This window comes from Rissa tridactyla, chromosome 19 (assembly GCF_028500815.1).
Source record: "Rissa tridactyla isolate bRisTri1 chromosome 19, bRisTri1.patW.cur.20221130, whole genome shotgun sequence".
NCBI classification, from domain to species: domain Eukaryota; kingdom Metazoa; phylum Chordata; class Aves; order Charadriiformes; family Laridae; genus Rissa; species Rissa tridactyla.
Genome location: NC_071484.1, coordinates 6,036,426 through 6,052,973, shown reverse-complemented (window position 1 = coordinate 6,052,973; position 16,548 = coordinate 6,036,426). Strand labels below are relative to the sequence as shown.

Genomic DNA, 16,548 nt, shown 5'->3' with positions numbered 1-16,548 from the left:
TGCGGGACCAGGGCTCTCCCCATGAATCTCTCTGCAGAGTCAGAGGCATGACGAGAGGGTCATTTCGGCTGGCGAAGGGAAGACAGACGGACAGCAAATCAGCACCTGTTTTACTCTATGTTTTTTTGTGCCTGAGCAGAGCCAAACTCCCAAGCTATCACGAATTGCTTTAGCTCCATCTCTGCAGCAAACTCCAACCTTTGGAGTTTCCCACGTTTTTTCAGTGTCTGTCTCACAGATAGCAGCAGCTCTTGCATTTCCTCATGTCTCATTCTGCCGGTGTGGAAACAGGATCACACCCTGTCTGTTCATTCCTCTCCCCTCGCTGAGCACGGCAGAGCGGGCAGGGAGTTGCGCGCGTACTTTCCCATGCTGACTGCAGGAAACAGCCAGCGGCTGCTGCTTTCATTCTGTGCCCACACCTGCTGCACCTACAGTGACTCCAAGCCAGGTCTCCACGCCACATGTGGGAACCCCAGCTTCAGGACACCCGTGACGCTGGCAGTGGGGTGAGGCAGATGCTCACATCAGCCTGGAGACACTCGTGCTCACAGAAGGGCAGGAATCGCGCTTTCTCCCTGCTCTGGGGTGCGGCCGGTTACACCAAAAGACCCCAGGAGGATGTGCCAAACCCATCGCTGGTGACAGGGACCCCACCAGCCCCGTGACTCCTCCGTGGCAGCCTCTGCCGGGATTTAGGGCTCTCCCACTCCCGGGGCTTGTCCTGGCCTCTGTGCAGACCCACCCCACGCACCCTGGTGACACACGAGTGGTGGAAACGGCCCCCATGGACTGTGCTTTTCTATTGCCGTGCGCAGGGGAAGCCCCTCTGCGCGGGTGGGACCCTGGCTGTGGGCTTGGTCCCCTCTGGGAGGGCTTTGGTGTGACGCCTCGGGACCCGCGTGTCCTCCGGTCCCCTCCCGGCCGCCCCTTCAGTGCCCCTCCAGGGCTGGCGCCGGTGAGAAGGCAGCGAGGGTCCCGCCGTGGCCCGGGGCAGCAGGGTCCGGCCACCGGGGGGACGGCGGGGGAGCGCTCGCAGGGGGACACGGCGGCTGCGGGGAGGGACGGGAAGGGGGTGCCCCCCGCCGAGAGCCGTTGCGCTGCCCCGGAGCGGTCCCTGCAACCGGGCTGCGCTGTCGCCGCCCACGCGCTTGTAATTACTCGCTTAATCCGTCCGTGGCAGGCGGTTCCTGAAGCCATCACCGAGACACAAACAGTCCGCGCCTTCCGGAGGTCCCCAGCCATAACCCCCCTCCCCAGCTCCCCCCGAGGACCGGAGCCCCCCAGCACCGCCCCCCCCCCCGGCCCCGCCGCCCCGCTCCGCGCTGTGCCCCCGCCGTGCCCCCGCCGCTCTCCGCCCCGCCCCGCCCCGCCGTGCCCCGCAGCGCTCCTGGCCGCGCTCCGCGGCTCCTCCCCGCAGCGCTAATGATTTTCCGTGCGGGGGGTTCAAAGGCAGCGCCGGGGCCGCCCGCCAGCGCCGTGTCTGCGGGAGGCGATTATCGCCCGGGCCGGGCTCGGCGCTGCCGGGCTGGGCCGTTGCAGGTGCCGGTAACGACGGGCTGCGGCTCCGCGACCGGCTCTTCGCCTCTGTGATTATTTTTAACGCAAATAACCGTGCCCAGCCGCTCACCGCGGGGGAGAGCCAACGCGGGTGACCGAACAGCCCCCCTCCCCACCTCCCGCCCCGTCTCGCTGCGCCGTCCGGCGGGGCTGCGCGGCCCGGCCCTGCGCCGGTGGGCGCGGACAAACACGCGCACACACACACCCCCCGCGCGGTGCGGAGCGCGGCCGGGCAGCCCCTGGGCACCGCCGGTGACCCCAGCCCCGCGGGGAGACCGGGAGGGCCCCGCGCCGGGCCAGGGGGGCGGCGGCGGGGCGCAGGGGACCAGGGGGACCGTGCAGGGGGGGCCAGGCTTGGGGGACCGTGCAGGGGGGGCCGGGCTGGGGGGACCACGGGGACAGTGCAGGGGGTACCGGGGGACCAGGGGGACCGTGCAGGGGGGGGCCGGGCTGGGCACCGTGCGGCGCCGCAGGGCGGGAGCGCTGCGCACGGGGCGCCCCCTGCTGGCGGCGGGTGGCGCAGCGGGACGGGACGGGACGGGACGGGACACGGGACGGGACGGGACGGGGCGCGGCGGCGGGAGCGGTGGGGTGCGGGGCTGTGCAAAGGGGTGCTGGGGCGTTCAGGGGGGTGCTGGGGTGCGCCAGGCTGTGCAGGGGGGTGTAGGGGGTTCTGGGGCGCGTTGGGATGCGCGGGGCTGTGCAGAGGGGGTGCTGGGGTGTGCAGAGGGTGTTGGGGGTGCAGGGGGTGGTGGGGGGTGTGTGTGGTGCCGGGGTCCACTGGGGTGTGCAGGGGGTGCTCCATGTGGGCACCGTTCCCTGCCTGCATCCTGCCAGTGCTGCTCCCCACGCAGGGCTCCTGGAGCGCAGGGGACAGGGGGCACGCCGTGCGTGGGGCCCGGTGGACGGGGCGCGGACCACCGCACCGGAGGGGCTTCGTGCATCACATCAGTGCTGGTCACAGCCGGGCCCAGGGTCCTGCCCTCACTCTGCACCCCGGCAACCCCATGGCCGGATCCCGCTCCTGGCACAGGCAGATCCAGGCCCTCGGTTCAAGCCGCCATGTCACTGGGTCTGGCACCGAGCCGGCGCCTGCGTCCTGAGAGCCTTACAGAGCTGGGCCCTTGCCCTTCTCAGCTGGCGAGGGGAGGAGGCGAGTGTGCACAAGTGTGTAAGGGTGTGCACAGGCGTGCGCACGCATGTCTGTAGGTAGTTCTGACTGGTTGCCACAGATGGCACCACTTGCTGCTCGCCGCGCCGAGAGGCTGGCAGGGAAGCGTCCCGCTGGCACCCCGGCTGTGGCGTACAGCCCCTGTGCTGCCATGAGGGCACATTTTGGTGGCTGCTGCCTCTGCTCTGGCCACGTGCCCATTACCGACCCCCAATTGCACAGCTCAGGGACCCAGCCATGGCATGCAAGAGCCGTCCAGGGCTCCTTCCTAAGTGATTCCCATGGGGAATGCCCTCAGTGTGCTCACCCTGAGCCCCTGTCCCCAAGCCACTGTGCCAGGGCCCTGAGCCAGCCTGGCCTCTGTGCATAGCTCCGGCTCCGGCTCTGGGGCTGCACAGACCCCCCTGAGACGGGCCAGGCACTGCCAGCCCCATGCAATGGCCCTGTTCTTTGAGAGCCCCATGAGCCAAAACACTTTGGCATCTAATGGCTCAGACCTGCCAGAAATGGGTCCACTGACCCACTGTCAGCTTCCCGGGGATGGTGGCTGCAGAGCTGGTCCGGGTGGGGGACGCTCGGGGCAAGGGCCAGGCCAGGCTGGTGCCCTGCATGGCCAGAGCCACCCCACGGAGCCAGGGAGGTGCCTTTCCCTGGGCCTGCCGAGACCCTGGGACTGGGATCCTGGTGTTCAGTCTCCCCCTGGGACATCCAGGCTGGAGGACACGGGGCCCCACAGCTGCAGGAGCCCACTGGGGTGCACCCACCCGGCGCCCCGACTGCGGGTGCTCCCCCTGCGCTGCCCTGCCTCGCCGCCCCCGCCGTCCCTGTGAGTCAGCGGGCGCGTTCCTGGGGCAGGAGGGGACATGTGCGCTGCAGGGACAGGCCGGCTGCGTCACCCCCGCCCGCTCCCACGCCTGGGGCTGGGGCGGCCCAGCTCCAAGCTGAAACTTGCCTGGCTAATTACAGGGGAGGCGAGGACTTCAGAGGATTCACATTCCTCCCGGGCCACACCTGGGAAACAACTTTCACCATCAGCCAGTTCCTGAGAAATAACTCTCCACCTGTGCGGCCCTGCCCAGGGAGCCCGGTGGGCTCAGGGGACATGGGGGCTCCCATCAGCCCCGTCTGGGTTTGTCCTGGGTGCTGCAGACACCCCTGTCCCCTCTGCTGCTGCCCCGGGAGCTCCCGCGGGCTCTGGGGGGGCTGGTGCCACCATTCCCTGTGCGGGGTACGGTACAGCTCGGTGTCCCGACACGGCTGGGGTCTGACGGCGCTTCCCTGAGGGGTCAGAGCTTGTGGGTCTTGGGAACTGGAAGCTGGCGGGGTTTGCACCGGCGTCCCCAAGAGATTGGAGCCTCACTGGTGGCCAGCCAGGACCTTCACCTTCGCTTCGGCTGGGGACCTGGTCACTGCCTGGGACCCGGGGCTTGCACCCAGGGTTGTTGTGAGGGACGGGAGGGCTCGTGGGACTCGCTGGGGTCAGGGGCTGTTTCTCCTCTGGGCACTTTTGTCAACTGCTGCCACAGCCCGCGGGCAGCCAGCGTTCCCCAATGACAGACAGGGCTGGACCCGCCGAGCACTTTTGGACACCTCCCGTCCCTCCTGGCTGGCAAACCGGTGGGGAAGGACACGAATCCCCCCTGTCCCCTGTGCCCTTCCCTGTCCCCTGTGAACACGGAGAGATGCAGGCAGGCGGTTCCCTGCGCCAGCTTCACTGCACAGCCCTCGGCAGAGCCACCTGCTTCGTCCTTCTCCAGCCACCGCCGTGTTTCCCACCCTTTGCCGGTCACCCTGCGTTGAGGCCCCTGGGACTGCTGTCCTGCTGCTGGCCCTGTCTGGTGCATGCAGCCCGCGCTGAGCACCAGCAAGAGCTGTCACGGGAGTGTGAGCGTTACTGCAGCAGGGCTCTGCACCCAGCGGTCTGTGGCTCATTGGCAAGACCAGGGACATGGTTCACGCCAGCCAGCCCAGCGCGGCACAGGGTGCAGAGCCGGCACCGCCACCAGGCAGCAAGCCCTTCGCCCTGCATGTCCTGCAGCGTGGGACCTGGGAGCTGGGGGTCCCTGCACGCCACGAACAGCATGTCGGTCCCATGGCATGGGTCTGCCCCACGCTCAGACTGCGGTTCCCCGCATGCGTCCCCTCCCTGTGTCCCTCGCTCGCTGGGACCCCAACGACCAACCCTGACGGGGTTTGGAGCATCGTCTCTGAGGGTCCCAGGGCTGTCAGCCACAGCCCAGCTGGGGGTAACAGAGGCCATTTTGGCCTCCGCCACCTCCCGGGAGCTGCTGGGAACGGGCGGCGTCAGCACAGCACCAAGTCCAAGGTGTTTTGCAAGCAGGAGGGAGCAGGTTTCCTTATTGGGAGCTCAGCAACGTTGCCTCCCCCAGGGCGAGCGGGCGGCGGGGCGGCACACCTGGCTGGCAGCGCCAGCCAGGGCGGTGGCGGCGGTGACACGGGAGATGGGAACGCGCGGGCAGGCCCCCGCCTCGCTAATCACAGCCCAGCGCTGGGCGTGGGGGCAAGCCGCAGCAGGGACGCAGCAGGGCGGCCGTGTCAGCTCAAACAACACCGCGCTGACACACCTGCAATTTACCCCTTCGCCCACCAGCCCCGGGGGGTCTCCTGCTCCGGGGCTGTGTGCTGGGGGCCGCTGGGCAGCCCCCGTCCCCTGGGCTGTGTTTGCTTCCAGTGAAGCCAACGGGCTCAGAGAGAGCCCCCCCGGGCAGGCAAGGCTGCAGGGGAGGGGATTATTCCTGCTCCTGGTTAAGGATCAAAGGCAAAGACTGAAATTCAGCTGGAGCCTGGCCTGGAGCAGGAGGGTGATGGGAGACTGGGGACCCGGGCAGTGTCTTCACCTCTGACCTCAGCCCCATGAGGTTTCACCCAAACATGGCGAGAACCTGCTGCTGGGACAGGGTGCCATGGCCAACACCGGCCCTGGGCTTCCCTGCGCCCCCAAAACCTGCTTGATCCGCCGGCCCTTCCTGGCTCCCGCTGGCCCAGCTGCCGTGGCTTTACCTCCCGGTGAGCACAAGGCTGAGCCCGTGGCACGAGCGCGGCAAAGCCTGCAGTGGAGCCGCTGGCGGGAGGGCAACGGCTCCATCTTGACCTGGTTTTCCAGGGGAACCCCAGGCCACGGGGTGAGCATGGTGGCTGTCAGGATGGCTGAGCACATGGCGGCTGAGCGGCTGTTACGGCAAAGCCTGTGCTCAGGGGCCGCAGGAAACCCCCCCTGCGGAGAGAGGGGCTTTGGGGGCAGATACAGATGGAGCCCCAGCCTGCACCGCTGCTGGCGGATGCAGGGAGCGGGGGGATTCAGGGTGCCCTGGGGAGGACACATCCCCGGTGTCATCTCTGGAGTGCTGCTGCTGGCTGAGGCCTGGCAGGTCTGCGGGCAGATGGGTGCTCGGCTCCCTGACGTCTCCTGGCCAAGAGAAGGGGCTGTGGCCGAGCTGTTTTCCAGCTGAACCCCTGAGGCACAGCCTGCGGAGGTTCCCCTGTCCCCCTGCCATGCTCGTCTTGAGGGGCGTGAGCGGCTGTGTGCTGCCTGGCGCCATGGGACACGCTAAACTCGCTGCTCCTGCACCCCTGGGGTGCCAGGAGAGCCCTGGAGCAGCATGAGCGGGCACGGGAGGGCCCGGCAGCTGCAGGACGTGGCAGCAAACATGAGCTGTGGCTGCGGGTTTTGCAGCCATGATGCCCCAGAGGACCTCAGGCACCCCAGGTCCCCACAAGTGTTCCTCTGCCACTGCACCTTGTGCTCTCTGCAGCCCAGCTGTGCCCCCAGAGCTCCCCCTTCCCCAGGGCCAGTCTGTCCCCATTCAGGTTTGTGCTGTGGGAGCCAGGCCACTGGGACCCCGGAGCACGGCCGGCCCCGCTGCCGGCTCCCATCCCGGCTCTGCAGCGCGGGGGCCGCGGCCAAGTGTTTCGTAAGAGGCAAATCTCTGCTGCGCCGGGCGTTGTGCCGGGATGGGGCGGCAGGGCTGGGCTCTGCCAGCCGTGCGGGAAGGAGGGCTGGCCCACGGCCAGTGTTTGGCCCTCGGGGAGTTGCTGTGTGTAGGCAGGGATGAGTGTGCCTGGCCGTGGGGCAGGGAAGGGGCCGGGCTGGGAGGCTGGAGGTGCGCGGGGACGGGATCACAGCCCTCGCAGGTTTTGCCTTGTAAGTGAAATGCGAACTGGAACAAGGCACATGCTGACCAAGGCGTTTGGCCTGACCTGCCCCTTCTCTCTGCTCAAGTCAGCAGAGTGGGGACAGCCGGGCTCTGCCTTGTGCTCGCTGTTTCTGCCACTGTTACCCCAAAAAGCTCCTGTCCCTTTACCCCTGGGTCAGCGGGCGGTGCATTCAGCCCGGTGTCCTCTCCCTGGCACACCGGGGCAGGGCAGGATGCCTGAGCTGTTTGCACGCCGGGCTGCTCGCACGGCAGGAACGGTTCTTCCCTTGGCAGGAGCAGGAGTAACCCCCAGCCTGGGCAGTGCCAAGTGGGCAGCAATGATCCGGGCTGGGGAGGGAAGGGGCTGCTCCTCTCTTGGGCCCTGGAGCCCCCCGGGCACGCGGGGAGAGCTGCACGGCAAGGCTCTCCCCTCTGCCCTTGCCGTGCCCTAACAGGGGACTCTGCTTTGGTCGCCGTTGTGGAAGGCAGCGTCGGCAGCAGGGGGACGGGGCACCTGGGAGGAGGGTCTCCTTGCTCTTCCCAGTGCATTCAGGGTATCCTCATACCCGGGCATGGCAGAAAAGGGCCCAGATTGGGCCATTCTGTGTCCACAGACCTTGCTGGTGCTGGTGCTGGGGCTAGTGGTGAGCTCCCATGGGCCAGGAGCCCAGCTCAGCAGGGCCCTGTCTGGGACAGGAGACTTTCAGCAGTGGCCCTTCCCAGGCTCTCTCCGTGGCCCAAACCCTCTCCGTGGCGTGGAGCTGGGAGCTCCCTCGGGGCTCGGGCGAAGCTGCCTGGCTCAGCCAGCGTCGGGGGGGTGATGAGGAGCGAGGGGGCTGCAGGGCAGGACGGCCATGAACAGAGGGAGGCCGGGCTGGGGCCGGGCAGGGCAGAAGCAGCGGGAGATGTGATGTCCCCAACTGGACCCCCATGTCCTCAGCTGTTCCTCTGCCACGCTGACCCCACTGCATCCCAGCCAGGAGCAAAACCCGGCACCTTTGTCCCTTCCCATGGGTGCCATGGGAGCCGCTCTCCGTCCCGACACCATGGCCCAGGTGTGATAAACTGCAGAAAGGCAGGACGTGCCTGGCAAGAGCACGTTTGCTGGCGTGTGCAAACAGGCCGTGCCGGGGCTGACACGCAGAACTGCCGTGAGGGGCCATCCCTCCCTCCGCCCCGGCACGGCCTGATGCCGAGGCTCTGAGTCAGCCCAGCGCTGGCTGCGCCTGGTGCTGGCAGTGCCGCGCTCCCGTCCTCCGTCAGGAGAGACTGAATGCAAAAACCTGACATGGCTCTCCCTGTCCCGGCTCCTCGAGCTGCCCTCGCCGCCTGGTCTGGGCCCCTCCGCTGCAGAAAACCCTTTGGACGGGCTCCCCGTCACTAAGCAGAGGGGGAGCAGACATGGAGGGGCCAGAGATGTCCCTGGGGACCGTGTGGCCCATGCACAGGGGTCACCGTGTCTCAGAGCAGCATCTCTGCTCTCCAGCAGATGCCCACAGAGCCACTGGGGACCCTGGGAAGCCCTGGCAGGGTCTGCACTGCCCAGGAACAGCCCGGCGCTGGGCAGGCGTCTGCATCTGCTTCGGTGCAAACCTGCCCCAGCCCCGTGGGCAGAGCCGAAGGGGCCGCCCGTGTGCTGGGAGCTGGGCAGGGGGGCAGGGGGGCAGGTAGGGCGCTGGGTGTGGGGACCTGCTCTCACCCTTCCCAGTCCCTGCCATCGCTGCTGCCCTGTCAGGTTTGCTCCAGGCTGATGCCAAGTCCCCAGGCGAGGGCTGGGGGTGTCCAGGCCCCGGTGACCCCCACAAGGCGGATGTTTGATGTCTTCCCTGCAATGTGAGCGCTGAGTGATGTGTCCGCGGGGGCCTGAACCTTGGCCAGGGGGGTCCCCGTGGGTGCAGGACAGGCTTCATCCTGGCCCTGTGAGAACAGACACCTCCCAACCCAAACCATTCTACGATTCTACGACACAGGAACTGGCCGGGACTGCAGCAGAGGGTGCAGCACCCCTTCCCTGCATGAAGCCGATGGATCCCCCAGCCCCCGGACCATCCTCCCAGGGACAACCCGCAGCACCCCTGCACCGGGAAGCAGGAGCTGAGCCCAAGCCCAGAGGGACGGAGCAGCTCGGGCTCGGGCTGCAGCCCCCCCGGGCATGGTGTGGGGCCACTCACCCGGACCAGCCCAGACCAGGGAGCTCATCGCCCAGTGGCTGGGGCACAAGGGCGGGCAGGGAGAGGCTGAGCCGGGCTGGGAGCCAGGCTGGTGCCCGCTGGCCACCCCCAGCAGCCCAGCTGGGCCAGGCTCAGCCCTGGTGCCTGGAGCTCTCCTGGCACCTCGCGGAGAGGAGAGGTTTCACAGCCAGCGCCGGGACAGGCGAAGGCTGAGCAGTGGGGAGGGAGAGCCCTGCCAGGGGAGGGGAGAACAAACACCATTAGAAATCTGTAATTGTAATACACCAGGAGCCAAATTGGTGGGTGGGAGTCCCTGGGTTAGACAGGAATCGGGACGTGCCCTTGCTGCGCCGGGACCCGCTGGTGTGCTGTGGAGAATGCGTTTGAAACCCTCCTGTGAATGTCTGTGTTACAGCACATCCAGTGCCTCCGTCCCGGGAGCATCCGACAGACGCGTATCACAGCGAGCATCCTGCAGGCCTCGGCTGGGCAGGGATCCGCTCACCTGCTCGTGAAGTAAACACTGCCAGGGTCTGCAAACTTGGGGGTGTGAATTGCCAGGAATAGCTGTGTAAAGAAAGGGAATGTCGTACTTGAGCAAATAGTCTGGGATTCCCTGCGCTGCCTCTGGCCCCGTGACAGCAGGGCTCACCCCGGCCGTGCCTCAGCTCTTTCCAGGAGCAGGTTAATCACCAGGGCGAACGTCTGTCAGTGCCGCCTTCGCTGATTAATGGGATCAAATACTGCACATCAAAAATCCAGCTCATCCTGAATCCAAGTCTGTGCAGTCACACTGAGGCTGCAGGAAGGATGTTAGAGGAGAAAAGCTGGTTTCTAGGAATGTCCCAGCCCGGAGGGCATTTCTGAGCTGCAGGAGAAGCAGTAAAGCCAAATGCCAGCATGATTCCTTCCTTTCTGCTCCACTCCCCAATTGTTCTGGAGGGGCTCCGAGACCCCCCCACCTCAGAGCACGGGGTGTAATGGCTGTGGCGGTCTCAAAAGCCAGAGACCTGCAGCCGCCCAGGGCTGGTCGCCCACCCAGAGCACCCGTGAGCCCCTGGAACCACCATGGCAGGATCCCTGCACACAGGGTTGAGCGTCACCAGGCCTGTCGTGCGCAACACACACGCAGGTGCTCGTGGAAGTGTCTCCCCCTGAATTCCCCCGGTCTAGCAGGAGCACGGATGCTGGGCAGCCCCTGCCCTCGCCATCAGCGCGGTTCCTCGTCGCAGGGGCCCTGCGGTCCCTCTGTACCACTCGCTGCTAAGGGACAAGCTGGTTTCCAGAAGCCACCCCAGCCCAAAGCACGACTGCAGCGCCGTGTCTTTGAGGGGACAATAAGGACACAGACTGCTCTGGGCCCTCTCTGCTCCTCCTGCTGACCCTAAAACAAAGCCGGCGGCTCACCAGTCTGAGCCATGGCCCCACGCACTGGGATTTTCCTCTGCACAGAGCCAGCCTTCAGCCCGGAGAGGACGGAGGGAGGTGGTGGTTTGCCAGATATTGGGCATAAAAGAAGCTGCAGCCACTCGGTGCTACCCGAGAGCTGCTCTCGCAAAGGAGATCAGCATTGCCACCTCGTGGGGAGCCCGGGACAAACCTCTCCCGGGCAGGCGGCAGCTCCTCGGCGGGCAGGAGGCGGGAGAGGTCGGGCCCGGGCACCCAGAGATGGACCGAGGTGAGGAGGGCGCAGGGGGCTCGGCCCCGGTGCCCAGGTGCCAGCTCTGAATAACGAAAAATTGATGTTACCGTTTCCCTGGTAGCGCTGAGCCCATCCCCAGCGACGGGCTTAGCTTGGGCCCGACACGCACTCGCCTCTTTTGGTGTTTTACCGAAGGCTGTGGGGGTGCCGTGGCGAGGATGCAAACCCCGACGTATCGTATGGACACGGTGAATCTGCAGCGACGCTGATAAATTGCCTCTCCGGGGCGTCCTGGGCGTCCTGGCCCGGGCGTGAGAGCAGTCTGCCCACCAGCAGACCAAGGACAGGAGGTACCAGTGACTCTGTTCCAGTGTTGGGCATCAAATACGATAACCAGTCCCTTTGCTGGAGTAAGGACTTTGAAATGCCTCCAGCAGTGTAAATGTCTCATCGCTTCTCTGCTGTCTGGGTACACCACCATGCGGCTGCTAGAGACGGTTCCTTTTCTGGGAGAAAAGGAAAATCTGATCGCAAAAAGAGGCGAGAGAAGAACCATCTGCTTGTTCATGATGGTCGTGGAGCAAATTCACATTTTAATGAAAATTTAAGCCAGTTCTCCAGCTGATCTGTCACATATGGACATACAAAAGTGACAGATGCTTTAGAAACACCAGAGAGACACTGAAACACAGCAGCGCAAATTATTCCTTCTACCTAGTGCAAGATAAACAATTTGCCTTTATCTTAAATAAAAACCCCAGGAATGATGCAACATCTAAACCGTGTAATGGCTGCCAGGACCCACAGATGGCAGCACACCCAGATGCCAATAATCTGTCAAAAATATGTAGTATTTCAGAGATTGCTCCCAAAGCAGGGCAGGAACATCTACACAGCGCGAGCTGAGGCCGCGGGAGATCTAAAAGGAGCTGATGAGCTCTGGGATAAACCATCCACAGCCCAACAGATGCAACGCAATAGACCCATGTCTCCTCCGCGTGCGGATCTAACTAGTTCCCAGAGGAGAGTTTACGCTCCGTCTGGATCTATATGGCTTTTGACCCCGGTAATTGTGTAGGAGGTTTACTGTTCTTCATATCTGGGGTTTCGGTGTATTTTTAGAACACGTAATATATCTTTGAGCTGGATGTGATGTTCAGCTGCCAGCAGCCCCCGCTCCGCGTCGTGCTGGGAGACACTCGTCAGCCTGGGGAGGGTTTTTAGCCACGCAGCAGCACCAGGGAGGTGATAAATCGTCTTCCTTTAGCAGCTCATACTGAACACCGAGACCAGGCTCCTGGCCCCCAAATCAGGACTGGGACCCGTGATTAAACGCATCTGTTCTTGAAGTACGTTCGGTCACGCCTGCATCCACAGAGCTTCAAGGAAAGGACCCAGACCTGAGATGGCCAATTCCCACCCACCAGCGACGGGGGCTCTGAGGCAATGACGGCGGCTTTGCCCAGCGGCCCTGGAACTCTCGGGCAGTGCAGGCCATAAGCCGGCAGCTGACGGGGTCCCCAAGGGACCCCCACACCAGGTCTCATCTGGGCTCGTTGCTCTGCTGAGCCGACTGTTGAAAACACCTTTGTCTCGGCACCTTACAAAAGGCCAGAGGCTGCCCCATTCCAAGCGCCATGACGAGGGTTACTGGGATATCCCGCTGGAGCCGGGATACGCGGCCGTGCAGCACAGCCGGGAACCGGGGAGGGGAGGAGCCGGCGCCAGGCACGCGGAGAGGGACCAAGATCACCCTGCGAGGACTTAAGTTCGCCAAGGTCTGACTGTCCGAGTGGAAGTATAGGAAGTGCAAGGGGACTTGTTTCACATGTTTAAAGAGCAAAGAAGGTTCCTTTTCAGGCAGAGTCGGATGATACCTCGAGCATTCCCCCTTGGCATCAAAGAGCCCGCAGGCCCTCGCTCAAGAACATCGTGTTCTGCAGCACCCTGGTGTCCTCAGAGCATCTCCCTGCCAAGCAGCCTCGGAAAACAAGTACAGAAGCCCGATTTCTATCTGCATATGGCGCTGTACTGGCTCCGAGCGTGGCTGTCATCACGGTGATGGCTGAGTGACAAACGCACAGCCAAGCTCTCCAGTCTGAGGCTTCTCGTGCTGGAGCTCGTAGAGGCATCACCCACAAAGCACCGCAGTGGAGGGGCTGTGGAGCACAGGGCGGGCAAACGGGGCTGCGCTGGGCTCAGCGAGGCCAAACATGGGGTAACTGGGATGGGCAGAGTCACCCCGTGGCGGGCAGTGGGGGGGGTCACTGTGTGTTTTGGTCACCGGGAGATAAACGGCCGGACAGGCAGGAACCCCAGCCGCTCCCCGGGACAGGGGCTGGCCAGCAAACGTCTCGAGCACCCGCTGGAGCCCCGTGGGCCTTGGCGACGCTTCCATTCAGCCTCCGGCAGCTTTCGGCCATCACACCATGGGCCATGGCCAACCCAACCGCGTCCTGCTGCCACCGGCTCCCGCGGTCCCCGCTGCCGCAGGACACGGGGCTGGCGAGGGGATGAGCGGACCGTGCGGGGGGGAGCCAGGGCACCGCGCTGCCCGGGGGCTCCCGTCCGACCTCGGGGGTCCCGCACCCCGGGGCCACGCCTCACCGCGGAGGCCCCGATCCCGCCCGGGCCTGTGTCACACAGCCGGGACTGGGCCGCACGCCGGGCCCCGCTCCCCCGGCCCGCAGCCCGCCGCAGAGCCGGGCCGGGCGGGCTGCCCGGGGGCACAGGACTCGGCCGGGGCGGGCCGAGGGGCCGGGGGCGGCGGGGCCGGGGCGGGCGCGGCCCCCGAGGCCCGGTCACGGCGCGGCCCCGGGCCCTGCCAGGCGCCGGACGCACCGCGCGTGCGCTGCTCCGCGCGAGGCCGCCCCCCCACCCGCCGGGGCCTCCGCCGCGCATGCGCCCGCGCCTCTCGCGCCAGCCGGGGCGCGGCCGCCTTCGCGCGTGCGGCGTGACGCCCCCGCGCGGCAGCCAATCGGCGCCCTCGCTTCCCGTGCGTGCTGGCGTCACACAGAGGCGGTATATAAGCGGGCGGCGCCAGTCCCGCCCCCCTGACAGCGTCTGGAGCCGCCGCCGCGAGAGCATCCTCCGCTGAGAGCCGCTCGCCCCGCCGCGCCCGCAGCCTCCGCCGCCGCCTCCGCCGAGGGAAGGGAAGGGAAGCGTATCGTATGTCCGCTATCCAGAACCTCCAGCCCTTCGGTGAGGCCTTTGTGCGGCGGTGGGGCCGGGGCCGGGCGGGGGAGCGGCCTGGCGGCCCCGCCCCGCCCCGCCCCGTGGCGCAGTTGCTATTCCCGGGGCCGGTTGCGTCAGCCCGGGGGGGGGGGGGGGGGCGGTGGGGAGAACGGGGCCGGGGGGCGGGCCCTGTGCGTGACGGGCGGGCGGGCGGGCCAATGGGGAGCGCGGCGGGCCGGGGGCTGACGGGCGCTCTCCGCAGACCCCTTTGCTGATGCAAGTAAGGGTGATGACCTGCTCCCTGCCGGCACTGAGGACTACATCCATATAAGGATCCAGCAGCGGAACGGCAGGAAGACCCTCACCACAGTCCAGGGCATCGCGGATGATTACGATAAAAAGAAACTGGTGAAGGCCTTCAAAAAGGTGGGTGCTGGGGAGGGGGCCGGGGGAGGGCGGGGGCTGGGAACGGCGTTGGGCGTTTGTATCGTCCCTAAGGAGGCTTTTCTCTTTCTTCCAGAAATTCGCCTGCAATGGTACTGTAATTGAACACCCCGAATATGGAGAAGTGATTCAGTTGCAGGGTGACCAGCGCAAGAACATATGCCAGTTCCTCGTGGAGGTAGGATTCCTTCGGTGTGCTGCGCGTGCTGGCTAAACTTTAAGCTAAACATGGGCCTCTGTTTTAATAACTGTGCAGGTTCTAATTTTCTTAGGCTGACGGAGGAAGCTGGCTTTGTTCTTCCTGAAATTCTTGCTTGAGGCAAACACTGCCCAGCAGGGTTTTGCAGTTGCAGTCTAACCTTTCTCCCGTGCTTTAGGGGGGAGCAGAACTTTGCCAGTTCTACAGCATCTGCAGCGTTGGGGGCGCATGGATGTGCGTAGAGGCCTCTGCTTCGCTGTGCTGTAAAGTGCGTTTTCTTTCTTGCAGATTGGACTGGCTAAAGACGACCAGCTGAAAGTCCATGGGTTTTAAGTGCCTGTGGGTCACTGAAGCTTTATGCAAGAAGATTTCCTTACCATGAAATTCCCATCTGTCCCTTGTCATAAGTTTAAAACCAGCCGGTTTGTGTAATGTAATGATCTTGGGTCCACTGTTCAGTCTGGACTAGTGTAATTCAGTGATGTAATAAACTGACAAGAGCCCATGCTATCTCGTCTTGCTGTCCCTCATTTAACAGAGGTAAATCGGGCGTTTGGCACGGTCCAGCCTGAAGCTAAGAGTAACCAGATGTTCCAAGTTAAGCCAAGGGACTCAGCCCGTCAGTCCAGCGACTGTCCGGATGGCTCCTCAGTCCAGCTGCTCTCCCATCCCGATGGACGGTAATTCTGGTGGTGCCTCCCACGGTCCCACGCGGAGCGAGGCACCGAGCGCCAGCCGTGACATGACATTGGGAGATGGCGCCTTCCCTCTAGGCAGAGTTGGCTCCTGGTGGCAGAGGGATCTGGGGAAGCCTGACTTTGAGCAAGAGGAGTGACGGAAGAGTGACTTTGAGGCTGGATGGCGGCGGTTCAGGCCTGGTGGGTGCTGGGACCCCGCGAGCCCCGAGGCACCGGGCTGGCGTGCTGGAAGGAACCGTTACCTTGGGTTAAACTTCTGACAAGGGATCAATTTTGGACTAATGTAAGGATTGTAGATAGAGCTGCAGAGCTTATGTGTCACTAGCAACTGCTGCCTAATGCCCTGTGAAGTAACACATTTTTGGTTTCATTTTTAATGTTTTATGTAATGTATTTAAAGTCTTATTTAAATAAAAATGGTTTTCAAAAGCATTTGCTTAGTGGATTGAATGGCGTTTTGGAGCCACAGGGCTTTGCTTTCTCTAGGCAGTGACACTGGCTCGGTGCTGGGGGGAGCAGGAGCGGGGCGGGAGCAGCGCTGGGGCAGGAGGCGCAGCTCTGCGGGGTCCCGGGGAGCAGCCGGGGCCGGGAGCTGCGGACGGCCGCCGAGGGGGTGGGTGTTTCATTCCCTTCCTGGGCCTGAGTTCCTTAACCCTGTGCCTGTGTTCCTGACCCACTCAGCACTTCTCCTTCCTGCAACGGCCCGACCGCAGCGAGGAGGGGAGGCCTCTGTCACCGTGTCCAGGCTTGGGGGGGGCGCTGGGGGATGTGGGAGCCCCCCAGGGAGCAAGAACAAAGTCGTGTTGGGTAAAAGATGCCTTTTCAGAGCGGCTCTGGTTATGGGGGCTGGCAAGCAGAAGAGTAACATCAAGTGTACTAAAATCTGTAAGAAAGTGCAGAAAGTCCGTGAGTTTCTGGTGGCCACTTTGGGCACCTTTCAAAGAGCAGCGTCTCATTTGTTCACCGGCCACCTGTGACGATCCTGCCTCTTCCTTCTCTGTGCGCCGTGGAGGAGCACTCGGTTCACTGCCATTTACTTTCTCTCCTGGGAGACTTTGCTCTTGGAACCCAAATTGCCACAATTATGCAAAGCACCTGTGAGTGCACCCAGGTGGCAGGTGACGAGCCCCGGCTGCTCCTGGGGAAGCAGGTGCTGGCAGTGCTGGGGCCGCGCTCGCTCGGGGATGGTTCTTCGTGTCTGCAGCCCAACGCAGCGTGATCGCGGCTCTGCTGCTCCGAAAATCAGCTTCCCCTGCCTGCACCGCGGCTGTTCCAAGCGCATCCAGACAGGTTTTTGCCCGGATGGGGTTTGCCCGGTGGCTCGCAGCCCTTTGG

The 16,548-nt window shown here is 64.5% G+C and overlaps 1 protein-coding gene across 2 annotated transcripts; it reads left to right on the top strand.

Moving 5' to 3' along the window:
* Positions 1 to 13,740: 13,740 nt before the first annotated feature.
* Positions 13,741 to 15,645, top strand: EIF1 (eukaryotic translation initiation factor 1). Of its 2 annotated transcripts, none has more exons than XM_054224086.1 (4): positions 13,741 to 13,899; positions 14,135 to 14,298; positions 14,393 to 14,494; positions 15,054 to 15,645. In XM_054224086.1, exons 1-4 carry the CDS (start codon positions 13,869 to 13,871, stop codon positions 15,057 to 15,059), a joined length of 303 nt encoding a protein of 100 aa, XP_054080061.1. In that variant the 5' UTR covers positions 13,741 to 13,868; the 3' UTR covers positions 15,060 to 15,645. The 2 variants fall into 2 exon arrangements, with proteins under 2 accessions (XP_054080061.1, XP_054080060.1); XM_054224085.1 differs by having other exon boundaries at positions 14,804 to 15,645.
* The last annotated feature ends 903 nt before the right edge of the window (positions 15,646 to 16,548 follow it).